At 39.2% G+C, this 17493-nt stretch overlaps 1 protein-coding gene across 1 annotated transcript in view; it reads right to left on the bottom strand.

Annotated features, from left to right (window-relative positions):
* Positions 1 to 17493, bottom strand: part of LOC124520881 (cytosolic beta-glucosidase) — a 108144-nt gene that overhangs the window by 64555 nt on the left and 26096 nt on the right. The window contains exon 2 of the mRNA XM_047091989.1: positions 12950 to 13177. Within this exon, the coding sequence (XP_046947945.1) occupies positions 12950 to 13177 (228 nt within the window). The remainder of the gene's footprint in view (positions 1 to 12949; positions 13178 to 17493) is intronic.

The following is a 17493-nucleotide window of genomic DNA, read 5'->3' as shown; positions in this document are numbered from 1 at the left end:
TTGGATTCTGTTTCTCCCTCTCTCTCTCTCTCTCTCTCAAAAATAAATAAACATTAAAAAATAATTTAGGCTTCACACACAGAAATAAACTCAAAATGGATGAAAGACCTAAATGTAAGACAGAAAGCCATCAAAATCCTTGAGGAGAAAGCAGGCAAAAACCTCTTTGACCTTAGCCGCAGCAACTTCTTACTCAACACATCTTTGGAGGCAAGGGAAACAAAAGCAAAAATGAACTACTGGGACCTCATCAAAATAAAAAGCTTGTGCACAGCGAAGGAAACAATCAGAAAAACTAAAAGGCAACTGACAGAATGAGAGAAGATATTAGCAAATGACATATCAGATAAAGGGTTAGTATCCAAAATCTATAAAGAACTTATCAAACTCGACACCCGAAAAACAAATAATCCAGTGAAGAAATGGGCAAAAGACATGAATAGACACTTCTCCAAAGAAGACATCCAGATGGCCAACCGACACATGAAAAAATGCTCAACATCACTCATCATCAGGGAAATACAAATCAAAACCACAAAGAGATACCACCGCACACCTGTCAGAATGGCTAACGTTAACAACTCAGGCAACAGATGTTGGCAAGGATGCAGAGAAAGAGAATCTCTTTTGTATTGTTGGTGGCAATGCAAGCTGGTGCAGCCACTCTGGAGGTTCTTCAAAAAACTAAAAACAGAACTACCCTACAATCCAGCAACTGCACTACTAGGCATTTACCCAAGGGATACAGGTGTGCTACTTCAAAGGGACACATGCACCCCTATGTTTATAGCAGCACTGTCAACAATAGCCAAAGTATGGAAAGAGCCCAAATGTCCATCGATGGATGAATGGATAAAGAAGATGTAGTATATATGTACAATGGAGTATTATTCAGCAATCAAAAAGAATGAAATCTTGCCATTTGCAACTACGTGGATGAAACTGGAGGGTATCATGCTAAGTGAAATTAGTCAGTCAGAGAAGGATAAATATCATATGACTTCACTCATATGAGGACTTTAAGAGACAAAACAGATGAACATAAGGGAAGGGAAACAAAAATAATATAAAAATAGGGAGGGGGACAAAACAGAAAAGACTCATAAATATGGAGAACAAGCTGAGGTTTACTGGAGGGGTTGTGGGAGGGGGGATGGGCTAAATGGGTAAGGAGCACTAAGGAATCTACTCCTGAAATCATTGTTGCATTATATGCTAACTAATTTGGATGTAAATTTTAAAAAAATAAAATTAAAACAACTTTGTGGGCATCATAAAAAAATAATTTAGGCTTTTGAATTTGTTTTATTCAATCATTAATTTCTTCATCCCTCAAATACACATGTATAGAAAAGCTACTGTATGCTGGACTTATAAACATATGTAAGATAAATACTGTCCTTGACCTAAGGAAGCTCCAATTTTAGTAGGACTACAGATAAATTCACAAACAATCATAATGCAGTATTACTGGTAAAGATAAAGTATGGAATACTATTTAAGTATATGGTAAGGAGTATCCATTCCTAGCTAAGGACATTTGAAAATCTATTTTGAAAGCAATATAACATCATGATTCCAAAAGTGAACTATGGCAACCAGCTACCTAAATTCTACCCCATTCCTTCACCTACTTCAGTGACCTTAGGCAAGTTACTTTATCTCTCTGAATTATCTTTCCCTGTCTGTAAAATGTGGATGATAATAGAAACCTACTTCAATAATTTACTGCCAAGAGTTTAATGAGTTGATAAATTGAACATCATTAGAAAGTTCTTGGCATAAGGTAAGGGGCTCAGTACAAGTTAGCCATCATTTTAATAATTATTATTGTTGTTATTGTTGTCACTAGTGACATCTAAGTTGATACTCAAATGATGAATATAAATCATTCATATAAGACAAGGAAGAATGAGTGATCCAAGAAGAGAAAAAAGGGAAACAAATATGTGAAAGAGTAAGGGAGGTGTGGAAATAAACAAAGACCACCAAATATGAACAAAGAGTTTATTTATTCAGAGCTTGCTGTAGCGAGGGAATCAGCCATCATCACTTGCATTTGACAGAGACTGAAAGTCTGTCAGGAAAGAGAGGAAGCTTTATAGTGAGAAAAAGGAGGGGAAGGAGAAGACTTCAGTTACAAGCTGATTGGAGATTGTTGGCACAGGGAGGCTGGAGGTGGGCTAAATAGAAGCAGGGCATCTTAAGCAATTGGTCTGGGACACATATGTGACTTTCTCTGGCTGGTCCTAAGTTGGAAGCAGGGGGAAGGGGAACAAACATACATAACGAAAAAAAAAAAAAACAGAGAAGTTGGCAGATGTTGATCTAGTTCTGACTATTCTGGGCCAATTGCTACAGAGGTTGTGTTTGGCTTCCTGGGTTTCTTTTGTAGATCAGAGTTTTAGTACCATATATGGACTAGCCAGTCTTCACTTGTAAACTGTATTTTAGCCTAGTGTGGCTCTTTCTGGGAACTGTAAGTCCAGGATAATGATAATGTATAGCTGAGCAGAGAAAGCACAAGAATGGTGAGAGGTAAGCAAGCCAAATAATGCAAGATCATGTGTTGTCTGTCTGTCTGTAAGAGTGGATATTTTTAACAACAGCTCTCTTGTTTTGCAAACCAGAACATAATGTGAATCATGCATAACAACTCCATACTTGGAAGACCCTTACATATGTCATTACTCACTTGGCAGATAGGATACCTCCACCTATGCCCTAATCCATGCCCTATGTCCATGCCCTAATCCATGAAACATGTGAATAAGTTACTTTACATAGAAAAAAGAATTTGCTGATGTCATTAAGGTTAAAAATCTTGAGATGGGGAGATTTCTCTAGATGGTTCAGGTGGGCCCAATCTAACCACATGAGTCCTTAGAAGTGCAAGAGTAGAGCAGAGGAGTGGGTCGGAACGATGAACAACAGAAGAGGCCAGAGAGGTGGCAGCATAAGAAGCACTGAACCCACTATTGTCAGCTTTGAATGTGGAAGAAGGGAGCCACCTGCCAAGGAATGCAGGTTGCTTCTAGAAACGGAAAATGGCCCTCAGTTGATAATCATCAAGGAAATGAGGCCTTCAGTCCTACTACCATAAGAAACTGAAACAAGCCAAGAAACAGACTTTGGAAAGAAATGCAACCCTGTAGGCACCTTGGTTTTAGCCTACAGAGACCCATGTCAGACTTCTGACCTCCATAACTCTAAAGTAATAAATTTGTGCTTTTTAATTGAAATATACTTAATATATTGTTTTCAAGTGTAAAACTTATGCTATTTTTAAGCAGCTAAGCTTGTGATAATTTGTTGCAGCAGCAATAGAAAACTAATACATTCACCAAACGTTATAAAGTTTTTCTTCTCTCTCACAATGAAAGATCATTCTGCCGTCCCATCTCAGGGCCTCTGCAAGCCCACATGTCCTCATTTGTAAAACGCAATATCCAACGATGGTATAATGGAATCAGTTTGGAATTGATATGTGTGAAGGTTTTCATAGACAATTCCTTCCATTGGCTCTGAATATAAAAATAACATCAGTTTTCATTTATTGCATTCATACTATATGTGCCATTTCATTTAATCCTAGCCCTAAGCCCAAGAGGTGGGCTTTTTTTTTTAAGTTTATTTATTTATTCTGAGAGAGAAAGAAAGCATGAGCACGGAAGGGGCAGAAGAAGGGGTGGGTAGAGGAGGAGGGGGAGGAGGAGAGACAGAGAATCCCAAGCAGGCTCCACACTATCAGTGTGGATCCCGATGTGGGGCTCGAACCCATAAACCATGAGATCATGACCTGAGCCAAAGTCAGACGTTTAATCAACTGAGCCACCCAGGTGCACCAAGAGGTAGATATTTTGTATCCTCATTAAGCATCTAAGGAAACCTCTTCTCTTCAGAGACAGCAAGTCCCAGACTTAAGTAATAATGTCATATGGCACAGCCGACATTTAAACCCAGTCTGCCTCACTACAAAGACTGAACCAGTTCTACCATGACATTCCGTTTCTCACGTTTACTGTTTCAGAACCAGAAACATGGTGACAATGTTTTACTGGTCTTCACAATCACCTATTTTGGAGCTGATTCATAATATTAGATCCTTTTTTTTCATTTTTGGAGGAATCAATGATTTACCCCTGTAAGCATCATTAGATGTGGTACAATCATTAATGACGGCAATCAACGTAGTTCAAACAACACGATAATCTTTGGTTTAATTGAAGATTTAAAAAAATTTTAAATAAGATTTTTTTTCTCACTCATCAGCCTGACAGAGCAACAAAGCATTTCATAATTAATATTTATCCCAGAATTGAGTACTCTTGGTTTATACAGAGGACTTTTGGTTTGGTGCTGTAATGCAATTTTCCCATGGGGCAGTGAAGTGACGTTTGTAAGAGCAGAACTCCAGAGTCAAACAGTTGAGCTGAAGAATCATGGACAAATCACTTGGCCTATGTACATCCAAGTTTCCTCATCTGTAAAAATATTACGGTATATTATAAGTGCCACCTCATGACTGTTTTGAGTATCAAATGAGACCAAATCATGAAAGGATTCTTTAGCTTTTATAAGAAATTCAGTCGTTGGACAAATGTGTATTTTTAAATGATCATCTGTTACCAATAAAGGGACCTTGAAACTTTGAGAGGCTATTTGGACTCTATTCTGCTCCTGGATATTTAGGACATAATTTTTTTAAATATATAATTTTTTTCTACTGTTTATTTTTTAGAGAGACAGGGTGCAAGTGGGGGAGGGGCAGAGAGAGAAGGAGAGAATTCAAAGCAAGATCCAGGCGCCGAGCTGTCAGCACAGAGCCCAACGAGGGGCTCGAACCCATGAACCAAACTGTGAAATCATGACCTGAGCCAAAGTCGATCGCTTAACCAACTGAGCCACCCAGGCGCCCCAGGACATAACTGATTATTTTAAGTATTTAAACTTCCATAGCCTTCTTTCATACTTAACTACCATTTTCTCTGATATAATTAAGCCCATTTCTTCTTATTTGATCTTTGGAAATATAAAGCAAATTTGAGTTAAATGTCTTTTGGATATAGGGGAAAGCAACCCACTTCAGATTAACTCAAATATAAAGGTGGCATGAGGGGCAGGTGGCTGTTTGGTGTAGGAAGCCTGGGCATTATTTGGTATGATAGAGAGCTATCAGATTCCCAGTCACACAAAATTACAACTGAAACTCAAGGGAATTGAAGCTGGGAGCTGAGAACGTGTTTGCCTCTCAAGAAAGACTGGTCTCACCCATCCAGTTTCACTCAACACGTTTTCTTTATGCACCAAATTTGCTATGGTCTCAAAATGGCCATCCCATCTGCCAAAGCTATCTTATAGTCCTGGTTCCAGCACCAACCAACTCATATTCTCAACTTCTCAACTCCAAACATCTCTGAGAGGGGAAGACAACTGGGCAAGATTCTCTTTTTCCATGAGGTTATACAATATTATGTCACAGGGGAAAAAGGTCTTTCCCTTGTCCAGTCAGCTATGGCCAGGAGTGGAGCAGGTCTATGTAGAACAAAGAAATGGGGAAATTCTCTCAGAAGAGGATGTGGCTAGGACTTGCAAAGATGATGTGTCAATGCAGAAAATAACTGACCTGGAATCCCCCTAGCCAAACTATAAATATCTTAATGTAGAATTAATTTTGTTCAAGTGCCTAACATGCATCACACATGACAACTAGGTTCATTCCCTTCTAGACTCACACCACCAATTAATTTCTTTGCTTGCCCTATGTTCTCTTATCACAGTGCCTGTATTTGCTTCCTATTGCTGCTATAAAAAATTACCATAAACTTAGTGGCTTAAACCAACACAAATTTATTATCTTACAGTTCTGGGCATCAGATACTCAAAAAGATTCTCACTGAACTAAAATCAAAATGTCAGCAAGGCTAAGTTCTTTCTGGAGGCTCTCAAGGAGAGCCCATTTCTTTGCCTCTTCTGGCTTCCAGAGGCGGCCTGCATTCCTTGGCTCGTGGCCCCTCTAATATTCTCAAAGCCAACAGCATAACCATCTTCTCTCCTCTCTGACCTCTGTTTCAGTTCCTGTATTTTCTCTCTCTGACTCCGATCCTCTTGTTTCCCTCTTATAAGGGCTCATTGATTACACTGGGACCATCCAGATAATCCAGGATAATTTCCTCATCTCAAAATTTTTAATGTAATGACAACTGTAAAGTCCCTTTAACCATGTAAGATAATATAGTCACAGTTTCTATGAATTAGGATGTGAGCATCTTTGGGGGCCATTATTCAGCCTCACATATTGCCTGACGTGGAGTAGCAGATTAATAAATGTTTCTTTAGTTATTTACTTTACCATTCCTGCTAACTGTGCTCATATTTTAAATACTAAAGTGAATAAGGAATTCAGCATAGACATTCCTTTTTTTTATTTCCAATACCTGGGTCCCCTACTAATCATCTGAAACTTACATTTGTGGCAGAAATGAAAATGAACTTGAACAGCTGAGAACTAGAGAAATATGTGATTTCTTTTGCCAGCTCAATCTCTTCTTGTTAAACCTCGAAGACTTGACATTTGAAAGAGAAAGGCTGTGTAACAATTCCACTTTGTAAAATATTCTTACAGTTTGGGAACATAGGTTTTACACGTTTCCAAATGTCCTCTAATCAAGCTTTAAAATAGGAGTTAGAACACAAAAAACGGGGTGCCTTGTAAAGGATAGTGACAAGGGTTTTTCCAATTCTTTACATGCTCTTTGAGAAAATGTTCAAACAGAAAAAAACAAATGATGGCCTTTCTGAGTTAAAACAGTTCCAGTTGCTTCAACAGATCACTGCACAACAGTGAGCAACCGCTTATTGAAATTCTGCCGACTGGAAGCACCTCCTGTGCCCTATTGTTCATGGAAAGTCTGTAATATTAATCAGCTATGACTTTACAAAAGCTGGGGGCAAACATAAAGAGCTCAGTGCTGGGGCACGTGATCCTCACATGAGATGTGCATGACTTATCTTCCCACATTGTGCAAGTGGCCCCAGTATCTCCAGTCTCATCACCACCCCCCTCCAGCTTTTCTGCTGTCCTGTTCCTGGATAGTTGATCTATAGTGTGCTCCATGGACTTCTGTATATATCTCATATTTGTTTTAAATAGCTTGATATGTTGACATAGTGGTACAGTAATCCTCTATCTGAAAATCTTGGAGGGAAATGTGTTCCGAATTTTTGGATTTTTAGAAAGGAAATACAGAGCAAATACCATATACTAAGTTAATACCCTCAGTGGGTCTGGATCAGTCTCACTTAATATTTCTGTGTCATAGACTTTAAGTCTAAAGTTCTCTTTTGGCCAGCAAAAGAGCAGACGCAGGATTAGAGCGGGAGATGGCTAATGTCCGGGAAAAGACAAGAGCCCCAAATAAGGGTCTTTGCTGGGTATTTATTAAGATCAGAAGGCTTACAAACGTGATGGGCATGTACAAAGAAACAAAGAAACTGTCAACATTAACTTGGGGATGTGAGGGAAAAGGGGGAATTTGAAAATATACAGTATTTGGGGTTTGGGTCAATATAAAACAAAATCCTGGCGCTGGGTAGATGGGCAGGTGGTTGTTAATGGCAGACAGGAGGTGCCGTGCTTGTTTATCTTAGCTAGCCTAGGGGATGAGACAGATCGGGGAAATAACCTCAGGGTTAATAAGCCACCTTTTCTTTTGTTAACCATCTCTGCTCTGAGCTGCATCGCCTGCAGCGCAGTGGTCCATAGTCCAATTCACCAGTTTACCTAACTGGGCCCTATCCTCCTGTGAAAGCAGCTTTTCTGCTATAGTACTAAATTAGGGGTGCTTCCACCCTGAATATCTAATCTTGTTTATTTCATATACCTATGTATTGGGCACCTTTGCGCCTGTTCCTATTTTGGGCCTTTGCCCCTCCCTCTCTATTCTGGGGGCTCTGCACCCCCTCTCTATTTTGGGGTGCCTGTGCACCTCTCTATTCTTGGCACCTTTGCGCCTCCCTATTCTTGGGTGCCTTTGCACCCCCCTATTTTTGAGGTGCCAATCTGGTTTACCCATACTTGAGTATGAGCATTCTATAGCTTTGTATTTCTTTATGCCTTGTTAACCCATTGGTGTAAGCCTGGGGGATTCCTAAGCATATTCCCCACATTTCTGCAATAAACTATATAAATATTCTTACCAAGTGAAATCACCTAATATTGTAAAAAATTTTCACAAGGGTTGGACGTCCAAAATATATAAGGAACCCGTAAAACTGAGTATCAAAAAAACAACCTGATTGGGGTGCCTGGGTGGTTCAGTTGGTTGAGCATCCAACTCTTGATTTCAGCTCAGGTCATGATCTCATGGTTCATGAGTTCAAGCCCCACATCAGGTTCTGCACTGACAGCAGGGAACCTGCTTGGGATTCTCTGTCTCCCTCTCCCTCTGCCTCTTCCTCTTTCTCTCAAAAATAAATAAATAAATATTTTAAAAAATAACCTGATTAAAAAATAGGCAGGGAACCTGAATAGATACTTTTCCAAAAAAGCCATACAGATGGCCAAAAGGCACATGAAAATAATGCTCAATGTCACTAACCATCAGGAGATGCAAATCAAAACCAGGATGAGATAACACCTTAAACCTATCAGAATGGCTAGTATCAAGAAGTAGCAAGTGCTAGTGAGGATGTGGAGAAACAGAAACTCTCATGCAGTATTAATAAGAATGTAAATTGGTGTGGCCACTATGGAAAATAGTATGGAGGTTCCTTAAAAAATTAAAAATAGAACTACCACATGATCCAGCAATTCTACTTCTAGATATTTACCTGAAGAAAACAAAAACACTAATTTGAAAAGACATATGACCTGCTGTGTTCATTGCTGCATTACTTACAATAGCCAAGATATAAAAGCAAACTAAATATCCATCGATGGGTGAATGGATAAAGATGTGGTGTCTGTGTATGTGTGTCTGTGTGTCTGTGTGCGTGTGTGTGTGTGTGTGTGATGGAATATTACTCAACCATAAAAGGGAATGAAATCTTGCCATTTGTAGTGAAATGGATGGATCTAGAGGGTATTATGCCTAATGAAATTAGTCAAATTCCATATGACTTCACTTATACATGGACTCTAAAAAACAAATGAACAAAGAAAACAAACCAGAATCAAACTCAGATATTGAGAACAAACTGATTGTTGCTACAGGGGAGAGAGGAGGGAGGATGAGCAAAATAGGTGAAGGGGATTAAGAGGCATAATCTTCCAAGTATAAAATAAGTAAGTCATGGAGCCATAGTGTGCAGCATAGGGAATATGGTCAATAATATCATAACAACTTTGTATGATTACACCTGGTAACCAGACTTATTGTGGTGATCATTTAGTAATATATATATATATATATATGTTAAATCACCATGTTCTATACCTGAAACTAATACAATATTGTATATCAATTATTCTTCAATTAAAAAAAAGCATCAATTCAGGTTAGCTTTTGTTGCCAAATTATTTTTAAAATTAAACTTGCTAAAAAGGATTCAGTATTCAGAGCTTTTTGGATTTTAGAATTTCAGATAAGGGGTTATGGATCTGTATTACAAGTTGGCCCCGGGGAGGTGTTGTTTTGGTGTGTGTGTGTGTGTGTGTGTGTGTGTGTGTGTGTGTTTTCAAGTTTTTCCATTGTTTACCATCCAAATGGAAATTCAGTGAAAGCTCCAAACACCCAGAATCATGGACTACAGCAGTGGAAAGAGTTCTGGTGATGTGGTGCCTTTGCTTCATTTCACCAACAGAGAAATTGTAGCACAGGGAGTAGAAATGGTCTAGTGAGGCTAAAGAAGGTTCTAGAGTAGATACTACATGTTTGACATTAGGCAGACCTAGGTTGAATTCAGCACTAAATTGCCACCTTGGCAAATTTATACCCAGCCTTCCATCCCAGATCACCATTATTCCCTGTTTAGAGAAGCACCTCACCCATAAGGGTATTAGGAGCACTAAATCAGCAAAAGCAGGGTGCAATGTTTGGCACACTGAGCTATACATACTGTGTGCTCAAGAAAACACAACCATTACTAGCTTTAGGGTTATTTTTATGATTATTATTGACCTAATTCACTTAAACTCAGTAAATGTTTACTGAATTCCTCCTTGTAAGACACCATACTGTTATGCGGGTGAATGAGGCAGAATTATCTGCCCATACACTATAGGCAATTCAATATAAGTACCTAGCACAGTCCCTGACACACAGTAGATACTTAAGACACATTTGTTGAATTGAATTAAACTCAAGGTGCTTATAATCTAACAGGGGATTTAATAATGCTAAGAGTAAAAAATGTGAGAAATACTCAAAGAGGTTTATGACGTGCTATGGGAATAGAAAAACAAAGATGTATTCTGTCTTCGAACAGGGGAGAGTGTAAAGAAGAAGAAACATCCATGCTGGTCTTACCAAGAGGGTTGATATTCAGTGGGTATAGCCATTCCAGGCAGGAGAAAAGAGTTTAAGAAAATTCCTACAGGGGTGGAAAATTGCATAGTACGTTTAATAAGTAGTGGGTTATGTGCTTAGGGAATTACATAGAACAATTGCATGGGTCGTATGCATGAGGGAATTTCAGCCTGCAATGCAACAGAGGTGAGTTAAGACTAAGTCAAATGAAACCTGAAACGGTGTTATGAAGGAGTGTGCACTATACATCGAGGCTTGGGATTTTGTACAAAGAATTAAAGGGCAGAGAAAGTGTGAAAGTAGTTAGACCCAGCATGGGTATATCAAAAAGTCCTTGATGGGAATGATAAAGAACTAAACCAGGGCGGAGGCAGAGAAGAGGGCCAGGAGGGAGAAGTTAAAGAGACATAAGTGGAATGGATCATACTTAGCAACCAATTAGATGTAGAAAGAAAAATAAGAGGAGATTCAGAGATTACTCTTAGTTTTTAGACTTTTGAGGGTATAATGGTGCCAGAGAAGAGAGAAGGTTATAGATGATGGATGAGGAAGGCAGAAAATTATTAGTTCACTTTTAAACTGAACAAGTTAATGTGTGTTCAAGGCAGGAAAAAAAAAACTGGTCTGTGATGTCAAGAAACTAGACATTCAACCAACAGGAGTTAGGGGAGCTAATGTCTTTAGATTGGGCAATGGACTTGCTAATCTTGTGTTGTCCCTTATCTGAAGTTGCAGCTGCATTTCACAACCTACAGATTCCCCCACCTTACATAAAAATCAACATTTGCAAGTACATATGCCCACCTAGCAATTGTTGTCACAGGTGGTTCTTACTATGTGGGAAATCAGATAACTTACCCAAAAAAGAGCCCCTGAGGATCAGTGAAGGCACTGAAGGCTGGAAGCGGGATGAGGCAAGCAGGGCCCTTCATTCGGGTTTCTGCAAGTGCCCACCTTGCACTTGCAAGACCCTGAGAGTCAACGTTTCCTTGGATTTTGCACCTTGGGCACATCACTTGCCTCACCTAGTCCCAACCCTAGGAGTAGTGTGAAGTATTTCCCAGGAAAAGTAGCAATAAAGATTCTTTATTAAGAAGACTTTATGTTGTAGTACAGGGATCACAAAACTTTTCTTGTAAAGTACCAGGTAGTAAATATTTCAGGCTTTGCAGGCCATATGGTCTCTGCACCAACTACTCAATTCTACCAAGGTAATGGGAAAACAACCACAGACTATATGTAACGAATGGGCATGGCTGTGCTGCAATAAAACTTTATTTACAAAAATGGGAGTCAGGCCAAATTTGGCCCTCAGGTTATAGTTTGCCAGCACTGTTGTGTGGAAGGAGCTAGCTAGACCTTAGGTTTAAATTCCAAACCCACCATTTACAAAATATCTGGATTTGGACGTGTACCACTGTAAAAAATGTGATTAATTATACCTTCTCCTCATTGATTGTGGGGATTTGAGAAAATGTATTTAAAATGTCTCATAAATAACAGGCATTCAAATAGGGCAGTAGTCTTTTTTTTGTAAAGTTTTTATTTACTTATTTTGAGAGACAGAGAGAGAGACAGAGAGAGACAGAGAGAGACAGCATGAGTCAGGGAGGGGCAGAGAGAGAGAGAGAGGAAGAGAGAGAATCCCAAGCAGGCTCTGTGCTGTCAGCGCAGAACCCGATGCGGGGCTCGAATTCACAAACAGTGAAATCATGACCCAAGCCAAAATCAAGAGTCAGACACTTAACTGACTAAGCCACCCAAGCACCCCAGGACAGTAGTCTTTTTAATTACAAAGCTCAATAAGAATAATAGCTAACACTATTTGAATGCTTTTATGATATACAAGCTACTATGTAAATAATGCACTTTACAGAGTTAATTTCACTTAAACTCCCCACAACTCTTGGAAGTAGGAACTATTATAGTATTCCTTTCTACTTGTGGGGAAACTGAGTCATGAAAAAATGCCCAAGAGATGCTTACATAGATAGTAAGTGATATAGCTGGCACTTAATCCCTAATTAAGTGAACTTCACATGCCTTGGTGCTAATCTCTTTGCTAGTTAATTAGCTCCACCAATTCAGCTCCAACTGAAATGCTCCAAATCTCCTCAAGTTCTGCAGGGCTTTTCATAACTCATCACAGCCTAACACAACTGAAAACAGTTTAATACATAACTTTTGGAAAATTCACCTTCAGGTAAACACTCCATATCTTACATCAATGAAATACTTATCCCCACCCCCTGCCTGCCCATCTATTTTGCCCCTCCCAACAAATATCTCCAGTTAAAGGAAAACAGAATATTATTAAGAAAGCTAATGCAAACCTATTTCAAAAAATTTATCCTATAATCACCCTAAAAGCTTGCAATTTCAAAGCTAGGCTGCAGAACAGCACACTGGATTAATTATGCCAGACTGCAGCAATAACCTTGAATTAAAGCTGCAACCTTCTATTTTTAAGAAACACTTGCCTTTCTGGTTGATGAAACCTGTCGTCCCATCAGGTAACAGACGTGACCAGGAAAGAGAGAAGCGGTAATGAGTCAATCCAAGCTGTTTGATACATTTCAAATCTTCCTCCCACAGAGTGTAGCTGCCACAAGCTACATCGCCAGTCTGGTTCTGGAAAACTCTCTCTCCTCCCTGATGGGTGAATGTGTCCCAGACACTAGGGCCTTTTCCATCTGCATCCCAGCCTCCTGAGAAAAAGAAGAAAATGAAACGGTTACACTCTTGACATCAAGAGGCATATGTGGAATGTAAATATTTGTCGCCAAAAGAACATACCTCATTAACTCAATGTACCATATTTATAACTTTAAAATATGCCTTTAAAATAACATGCATGAGCGAGTTATGTGTTTAGCTGTCCTTGATCCCTGAAGCTGACTGGTAGCAAATGAAAAATGATTGCATACTGCTGCTGCATCACAGGCTTTCATGGTTCATTTTCTGAAGATTTCCCAGCTGGTAAACAGAGGCAGGCCCCAGCTTATGAATGTCTGAGTTGAAAATATCTCCTCCTGGCCATGACTGACACGTCTTGTCCTTGCTGTGCCTGATGGAGTCTCAGGACCTTGTCTTTGGCCCTCTACACTTGAACCCTATTTTCTGTTAGTTACCACTGGAGCCTGCAATGGTCCAGTCAATTATTGTGGGGAGGGCACTAGTTTCTGCCGCTGTTGACATGATATTAGTGTCCTACATTCATTCATTCATACCTCCATTAATTCCACAAATGTTATGTGTCAGGCTCTATGCTGAGCGCAGGAGATACCAGGGCGAACTCTGCTGTGCTTCCTGTCCTTGGAGAAGTTAGCTATGGGCAACTGCAAAACAGCTGAGGTAAAAGCCTTGCCAGAAAACCAAGGAGGGGCATTTATCCAGATGTGGACTAGAGTCGGGGGTCTCTTAGAAAAATGACTTTTAGACAGACACCTAAAGGAAAAGTTGGGTCATCAAGATGAATTGCTGGGAAGTGGGGGTGGATACAAAATAGAAAAAAGGGCAGCTAAGATCCAAAACCTCACAAGAAAGAGAGAGTGTTGCATATTAGAAGAACAGAAAGTAAAAATGGCATTAGATTTGGAATATCTGTACACATAGAAATGTTGTTTAAAATGGAGTTAAAATGCATTCTATGGTATAAAGGAGTAATTTTAAAAATCTCGTGACTCCCTAATTCCACTTCTAGGTACATACCCTGGAGAAATGCTCGTGTATTTTCACAAAGAGATTATATGAGCTCATTGAGGCAGAGACGTCTGTACTAACAAAATCCTGGAAACAACCTACATTCTACCAACAGTAGAACAGATCATTAATTTGAGGTATAAGCATAAAGAGGAAACACTAATCAGCAGTTAAGGGAAATGAATCAGAGAGTAACCCTGTGCTACACTCTGAATGTTTGTATCCCCCAAAACCTACGTTGAAATCCTAATGGCCAATGTGAAGGTATTAGGAGGTGGGATCTTTGGGAGGTGCTTCAGACATGAGGGAGGAGCCCTCATGAATGAGTTGGTGCCCTTGTAAGAGACCCCAGAGTTCCCTAGTCCTCTGTGCCATGTGAAAACATAGATACCTGTGATGCAGAAGAGGGCCCTTGCCCAGCCACTCTCACCTCAGACTTGCAGCCTCTGGAATTGTGAGAAATAAGCCTTCCAGTTTATGGTGTTTTGTTATTAGACTCCAAATGGACTCAGCCTCAAAACTATGAAGTTATACAAACAAAAAAACTGAGATCCAAAAGAATGTATCCAGGGATAAAGAGATGGAATTCAGAATTTTAGGGCAGTAAGACTATGCGACATGATAATGTAATAGTGGATATATTTATCAAAACCCATAAACTATGAACTTTATTTAATGATACTGCATCGATTTTCACTCATCAGTCGTAATAATTGTTCCACAGTAATGCAAGGTGTTACTAGTAAGGCAACTAGGGGAATGGGGTATATGGAAACCCTCAGGATTTTCTGCCCAATTTTCCTGTAAACTTAAAATTATTCTAAAATATGAAGCCTACTGATTTTTTTAAAGAATATATACAATACGAAAAAAAGAACATATACATTTATCATGTTTTGTATATTTTTAAATATGTAAAAACAATCCATGTATTTTCTGAACATATAGATACAAGGTAAACGTATAACATTTATACGTTATAATTCAGGCTAGTGGTTACCGTTGGGGAGAAAAAGAGGGTAATGGAACCTGGGAGGAGTGTGACTGCAATTCTTATGTTTCCTTCCTTAAACTGGGTAAGGAGCATACGGGTAGGTATTTATTACATTATTCCCAACCCTTTTAATGTGTCTAAAATATTTCATAATTATTTTATTTTAAAGTGTATTTATTTACTATTTTGCAAGAGAGTGTGTGCATGTGTGTGTGCGCGCATGTGTGAGCGGGTAAGGAGCAGGGAGAGAAGGAGAGAGAGAATCTCAACCAGGCTCCACGCTATAAGCATTGAGACTGATGCAGGGCTCGAACTCACGAATTGTGAGATCATGACCTGAGCCAAAATGAAGAGTATGATGCCTTAACAGACTGAGCCACCCAGGTGCCCCTCATAATAATTTTTATCTAAGAAAGGAGGTCACAGATAGAGTAGAGTAGACCAAAGCAATTACAGGAAGGTCTTTCAGGTCTCACTTAGCATCTACTTACTCATATTGTGCATACAATTCAAACAGGATTGGGTATTAGGTTTTGGACCCACACAAGGACAGCATAGGCTGTAAGTTATGGGAGGGGACCACGGGGAGACAGGAGAGGCTAGTAAAAGGAGGAGCTCTGATAAGAGCAAAAATGACAGTTGAAATCAAGTAGGATACTAAGTATCTATACAAAGAAATCGTGAATATTAAAAATTACTATACTCTGGAGTCATAATATAGAGGCAAAAAGCTATATACATTACAATGGCTCTCAATTTATGTCTATATATGAGGTTTAGAGGGATGGGGGAAAATACTGATATCCAATCTTAGAAGGAAACAGGTATGAATACTAAAATACAATTTAGTCAAGTATGGTGCTCATAGTTTTGGATAAGTGATTTAACAGATGAAGAACTTAATCTCAGAGAGTTTAAGCAATAGCGTTCTAGTAAATATTAACAACTGGCTATACGTTTAAAACTGTGGGGGCACCTGGCTGGCTCAACTGGTAGAGCATGCTACTCTTGATCCTAGGGTTGTGAGTCCAAGCCCCACATTAGGGAGAGAGCTTACTTAAAAAAAATAAATAAAAATAAAGTATGTGTACATATGTTAATTAGAAATTTTATTGACACAAAAGCCATGTAATACACAATTTCCAAATAATATGTAATGCTCTTTCTATAAATTCCATATGGCCAACTGATTCTCATAGAACGCTCACTTAGGTTTTTGCCAAATTTTTATATTGGTAGCCAAGCTATGGCTGCGACCTAACAAATGTGTGTAGTTCTCATGTGAATGTTAACTGATATGTTTGCTTAAATTAACAGGCAAGATAAAAGGAAAACAACAGAATTTCACTTGTTCATCAGTGATATGAGCTACGTCTTCACTGAATTGGATAATGTTTTCAAACACTGGAAGAAAATTTCCTCAAACATCAGTCCTACTTACAATGTAACGCTACAGATGTGACACACTTTTAACTTTACTGTGAATTATTAAGATTGTCTCTATCACTTTCTTAGGTCTTGACAATCAACAAAACGATACATTAAATACTGACTTGGCAGCACTTGGCCAATTCCTACAGTGTTAATACTTCCACCATGGCCAAGTTCAAGCAACCAAGGGGATAGCACTGAAGGTGGGTGGGGAAGAGATGAATGGTAGCACAGCATTATATAGGATTTCTTCTATACAGATACAAGAATAAGCTAAGTAACCTCGGGTTATTTACAGGGGCATGGGGAATAATAAAATTTAGTAAATTTCTATAATTTAATTTTGAATCATGAATATGTTAAGAATCAGCTCACAAAATTGCTGAAAGCTTAACAGTAGGTACTGGTGAACCAGTACAAGCTGGCTTCCCCAGTCACTGGTAAGTGGCTTGTCTAAGAGCACACTGGTAGTAAGTAGCAAAGCCAAGTTGTATTTCCAGATCTGCCTGATTTTTTTTTTTTAATTTTTTTTTTCAACGTTTATTTATTTTTGGGACAGAGAGAGAGACAGAGCATGAACGGGGGAGGGCCAGAGAGAGAGGGAGACACAGAATGGGAAACAGGCTCCAGGCTCTGAGCCATCAGCCCAGAGCCCGACGCGGGGCTCGAACTCACGGACCGCGAGATCGTGACCTGGCTGAAGTCGGACGCTTAACCGACTGCGCCACCCAGGCGCCCCCAGATCTGCCTGATTTTGAAGTCTAAGTCCTTCCAATGAAATATGCTACTTTTAGTAATAATTACTCTGAGTGATGAAGGAAGAGTCAATTGATGCCTGTGCTAGTCAATTTATAGAGCCTAAGAAGTGCATAACATGATTTATTATACCTTTTGGAA

Source organism: Lynx rufus, unplaced genomic scaffold (genome assembly GCF_022079265.1).
Source record: "Lynx rufus isolate CCGP_SWC_20201006 ecotype Redwood Valley unplaced genomic scaffold, mLynRuf1.p SCAF_3, whole genome shotgun sequence".
Classification (NCBI taxonomy): Eukaryota; Metazoa; Chordata; class Mammalia; order Carnivora; family Felidae; genus Lynx; species Lynx rufus.
This window is presented reverse-complemented; position numbering and strand designations above follow the sequence as displayed.